The 5,414-nt window shown below is 45.5% G+C and overlaps 1 protein-coding gene across 1 annotated transcript in view; it reads right to left on the bottom strand.

Moving 5' to 3' along the window:
• Nucleotides 1–546: 546 nt before the first annotated feature.
• Nucleotides 547–5,414, bottom strand: part of rnf34b (ring finger protein 34b) — a 23,224-nt gene continuing 18,356 nt past the window's right edge. Inside the window, exons 6-8 of the mRNA XM_076283194.1 lie at nt 3,835–3,864; nt 3,610–3,651; nt 547–737 (exon numbers count right to left, since the gene is read on the bottom strand). Coding sequence (XP_076139309.1) covers nt 547–737; nt 3,610–3,651; nt 3,835–3,864 — 263 coding nt within the window. The remainder of the gene's footprint in view (nt 738–3,609; nt 3,652–3,834; nt 3,865–5,414) is intronic.

The following is a 5,414-nucleotide window of genomic DNA, read 5'->3' as shown; positions in this document are numbered from 1 at the left end:
GTGTGTGTGTGTGTGTGCGTGCGTGCATGTGTGTATGGTGTCATAATTGTGTATGTGAATGTGTTTCTGTCTGGTGAGGCTGCTGAGAGTTGAGAGTGTGTGGAAATGTGTTCCTATATCTGAGTATGTGTGTAAATGTGTCTGTCTCTGTGAGTATATGTGTTTATGGTTTTGTGTCTGAGCGCATACGTATATATGTGTGTGTGTGTGTGTGTGTGTGTGTGTGTGTGTGTGTGTGTGTCTGTGTGTGTGTGTGTGTGTGTGTGTGTGTGTGTGTAAGTGTGTGTGTGTGTGTGTGTGTGTGTTTGACTATCTGAGTGTTTGTGTCTGTGTGTGTATGTATGTTAGCATCTGAGTGTGTGTGTGTGTGTGTGGTGTGTGTGTGTGTGTGTGTGGTGTGTGTGTGAGTGTGTGTGTGTGTGTGTGTGTAAGTGTGTGTGTGTGTGTGTGTGTGTGTGTGTGTGTGTGTGTGTGTGTGTAAGTGTGTGTGTGTGTGTGTGTGTGTGTGTGTGTGTGTGTGTGTGTGTGTGTGTGTGTTTGGGCGCATTAGGACTTGAAGACGTGCACGGCGCGCACCACGTATTGCCGGCATATGGGGCACTCGTTCATGCGTTTGCCACATTTGGTGCAGGTGACCATGTGTCCGCACTCCAGCAGCACGCAGTCTATGAACGCGTCCATGCAGATACGGCACAGGTTCTCATCCACCGCACTCAGCTGCGGCCTCAGGACACCGTCTACGGAGAGAGAGAGGGGGGGGAGGGAGAGAGGGGGGGGGGAGAGAGATGGAGGGAGGGAGGGAGAGAGAGAGGAGGGAGAGAGAGAGAGGGGGGGGAGGGAGAGAGAGGGGGGGGAGGGAGAGGGGGGAGAGAGGGGGGGAGGGAGAGAGAGGGGGGGGAGAGAGATGGAGGGAGGGAGGGGGGGAGAGAGATGGAGGGAGGGAGGGAGAGAGAGAGGGGGGGGAGGGAGAGAGATGGAGGGAGGGAGGGAGAGGGGGGGAGGGAGAGAGAGAGAGGAGAGGGAGAACGAGAATGGAGAGGGAGAGAGAGAGGATGGAGAGGGAGAGAGAGGACAGATGGGGAGAGATGGATGGATATATACAGAGAAAGAAAGGCAGGAGAGGAAGAAAGAGAGGGGAGGAAGAAGGGATGGAGAATTTGTTGAGAAGGGAGTAATGGAGGAGGAGAGGGAGGAGAGAAGAGGGGGAGGAGGAGAGGAGGAGGTGGAGAAGGAGGAGAGGGAGGAGAGGAGGAGTGAGGGATGAAGGAGGAGAGGAGGTAGATGAGTTTAATGTTTCAAGAATAAATACAAATTTAACCACAAAGCAATCTACATCAAACAGTGTTAATTCAGATGGAGTTAATCAAGAATTCAGCCCTTGGGAACTTGAGGACTTTTGGGAGTGATGAATATTTGACTGGACTCGCGTGATGTGATGATGATGAGTTAGCTGATTTAGTCTGAGGCTCTCGTTTCAAAGGTTTGAATCACTCTCTGACTGAGCAAAGGTCATCAAGACAGTCTTTCCACCCCTCTCTCTCTCACTCTGTCTGTCTGTCTTTGTCTCTCCCTCTCTCTCTCTCTCTCTCTCTCTCTCTCTCTCTCTCTCTCTCTGTCCGTCTCTGCCTCTGTCTCTTTATTCTGTTCAAAGTTACTCAGGCCGGAAGTCAAGCGCTCCGTTTGTGGAGCATACAAATAGTTTTAGAAGACTGGTCTCATCTGCTCAATCGTGCACTCTGGTGTAGCCTGTCCCATTGATTATAGTGGTGTAGCCTCCCTGTTAGTCAAGTCCACTTCAGAGACTTTCTAATGAGGAGACACAGCACTCAAAGACTCCTCCATAGAAATGCATTAGGAGTTAGTTTATGATGCCAATATGGCCGCTGTCTACACATATCCCGCTCCTTCAGTTACCAAAAGTCGACATGTGAATACATTGTGCCAATCATATGGTATGTTGTGAATACATCATGCCAATCATATGGTATGTTGTGAATACATCGTGCCAATCATCATGCCAATATGGTATGTATCATCCTGCCAATCATATGGTATGTTGTGAATACATTGTGCCCATCATATGGTATGTTGTGAATACACCGTGCCAATCATCATGCCAATATGGTATGTATCATCCTGCCAATTATATGGTTTGTTGCGAATACATCATGCCAATCGTGTTGTGATCTCACAGCTTGGTGTCGTGAAGCCTTGCACACACACAGAGTGGCCAGAACAGCCTCGTGATAACTGCCCAAAGTGCGTTGACAGATAAGTGGGAGAATTTGCCTAAAAGGACTTTGTGAATGTTTGGATGGAGTCTAGAAATTCTATATCTGAAGAAATGACCAAAGTCAGTCAGTTGATATGATGTTTTATTCTCGATAATTTAAACAGTGCTGGTTCTTTTATTTCTCAAGTATGTCACACATTTATACACAAATGGTTAAAGGAAAATAACATAGATCATTCTGACCTCACATATTTAGGTTACATCACAATGATCTATGTTATTTTCCTATTTGTACATAAATATGTGATATTTTGTCTTTTACCCAATTTTGTCTATTGCTGAAACCGACTTGGACCACAGAAACCAACCGATACTGGAACCGATGCAGTCCATCTCTGGCATAGACTTGCCACATGTGACCACAACTGGGCCAGAGCTGTACCAAAGCTGCCCCAGACCCAGCTACAGTTGAGGACACAATCTTGAGATCAGAGGGCCAGCCACATCCAAGAGCTGGGATTTGTCCAAGAAGGCCATTAGTGACCTGGGTGGGAATACCAAACGCCCGCCACTGAAACTGTGTTGATTAACGAGAGGCTTTTACAAGCGATGAGGGCTCTCTGAGGACTAATTCAAAGTAATGATGACATTTAGCTATTAAAAAAATACTTGAATTTCCCCTGGGGATCAATAAAGTATCTATCTATCTATCTAAAATATCACGGCAGACGAGTGGCAGACCATGAGGGATAGGGGACGTAACCCACATACACACACACACACACACGCACACACACACACACACACACACACACACACACACACACACACACACACACACACACACACATGCACACACACACACACACACACACACACACACACACACACACACACACACACACACACGCACACACACACACACACACACACACACGCACACACACACACACGCACACACACACACACACACACACACACACACACACACACACACACGCACACACACACACATGCACACACACACACACACACACACACACACACACACACACACGCACACACACACACATGCACACACACACACACACACACACACACACACACACACACACACACACACACACGCACACACACACACACACACACACACACACACGCGCGCACACATACACACACATACAGGTGACTTTTCAGTTCTTTGACCTTTCAAAGAACAAGCCTGGCCATGAATCTGATTGGATGAGACAGCGCTGATGAAACCATATAAAAACCAGACACGCCAAAAATGTCCACTCTCCCAGTTAATGATCAGGGGGGAGAGACATGTCCATCTCGCTCTCATTATGGCTCCCGTGACTGTGTGACATCCTTACCTCCGAGCTCTCCAAGGCAGATGGGAGGGGGGTACGTCGTTACTAGAACACACCACAAGAGGGAGACATTTCACCACACATTCTAGTGCACTTTCTCCACCACGCCACAGATACCAAACCAGTTATACATCTTTACTAGCTCTATTTGTTTACTACAACACACAAGTAAATAAGTGATCCATCAGCTATAAGGTGAAAAGCATGCTGGGAGGCGAAGGTGCTCACCTGCTGTAATGTCACTGTTCACATTCTCCACTGCAACAGAGAAATATCAGCATCAGGCAAAAATACTAACTCTATAAATTACTTTTACGCACTTTATAGTGCACAGTTCCTTAAAACCTTTGGTAAAAAACATATTAGACCATTTTGAAACCACTTTTGAGAGAAAACAGTAAATGAAATAGGTCAGATAAAAGTCAGCAGTTGACTGTGACAGCAGTAGTAGTGTGAATGGAATGCTAGTAGTGGTTGTGTGTGGTGTTAATCCCTCCTGGTGCTATCGGAAGATTCCTTTTTCTCAGTTGCTTTGATGCATTTCTCACCCCAATTCAACAAATTGGCCATTTCATCGCTTGTGTCATTACATGCAAATGTGTTGAACTAGCTGTCATAACTAGTCGGGGCACCAGATCCTGGGCCCTATGCATAGACAGTCCTGATGGGCCCCCATGCCCCCTCCCCCCATGCAAATTCCAGACTTTTCAAGGGCCCTCTCCCCCCTTGGGGCCCTGGTAATCAGTCCCACTTTTACCCCCAGTTCGACGCCCCTGTATACAATTATATGTGACCTGACAGACAGGAACAGCTCTGACCAAGGGGTGTTTTACTGTATATTGGTCATTTTTTATTTGCACAATGCTATAAAAACCTTTATTTTCTTTTTTTTCTTTTTTTTCTGTCAACAAAAAAAAATCCCCTCCACACACAATAATGTGTAACTTTTCAAATAGAAAATAGTGCTGCCTTATTTATTAGAAAATAAACTGTCATATTGACAACAAGACAAAACAGTTTGACTATCTTGACATATACAATGGCGGCAGGACTTGTCATTCTGATTGCACTGACAGTTTAATTGGTATAAATATTTGCTTTTGAGGTATAAACAAAGCCTTTTTGCACGAACTGTTGTGCACATGTTAAGGATGATTTGAGAAATGCACCAATACGACTGAGAAGAACTGTTACTCATGTAGGGTGCTCATCTGGTGTGGTTCTAGTGCTGGGCCCAGCTTCCCGATAACGACGGAGACACGCTCTTAAGAGGGTTTTCTACGATTCATCTTACGATCGTTCGTTTGGTTTTTCCGACTGTTTCCCGAACATGCTCGTAGTGTGAACGCGCGTGCACTGCTCTTAAGATGCTCTTAAGGGGAGCTGTCCACGTTAATAGTTCTGAAATATCCTCTGATTTGATGGTGATGTCAGGTGACTGCACGTCACAGCCTAGGCCTACCGTTTAAGCTTCGGATCTACACATTAATTCACATCAATACGAAAATAGAAACACTTTGACATCTGCATGTAAGCATCCCAAGTAGGTTATATACCACACACAGACATAAATAATTGTTATTATTTAAGATTAGATTGTTGCACCATGCAATAGGTTACTTTTTCGCTGTGTCACTTAAGAACACGTTTGAAGATAAGAAAGAAGTCGAGTAAAGTGAGGAAATGTGTAGGCTTAGATTTTGATGCAGTAGGCCTACAGACTAAACCACATGTTTGTACCGTTATAGGCCTAATAAAATATAGCCCTCACTTAGCAAAGATAATGGCAAACTATTCTCATTTCATAA

This window comes from Alosa pseudoharengus, unplaced genomic scaffold (assembly GCF_046254945.1).
Source record: "Alosa pseudoharengus isolate Yale_2024_CS ecotype anadromous, Long Island Sound unplaced genomic scaffold, YU_APseudo_1.1 YU_APseudo_1.1_scf_14, whole genome shotgun sequence".
NCBI lineage: Eukaryota > Metazoa > Chordata > Actinopteri > Clupeiformes > Clupeidae > Alosa > Alosa pseudoharengus.
Note: the sequence above shows the minus strand (reverse complement) of the source record. Positions and strands in the feature narration are given on the sequence as shown.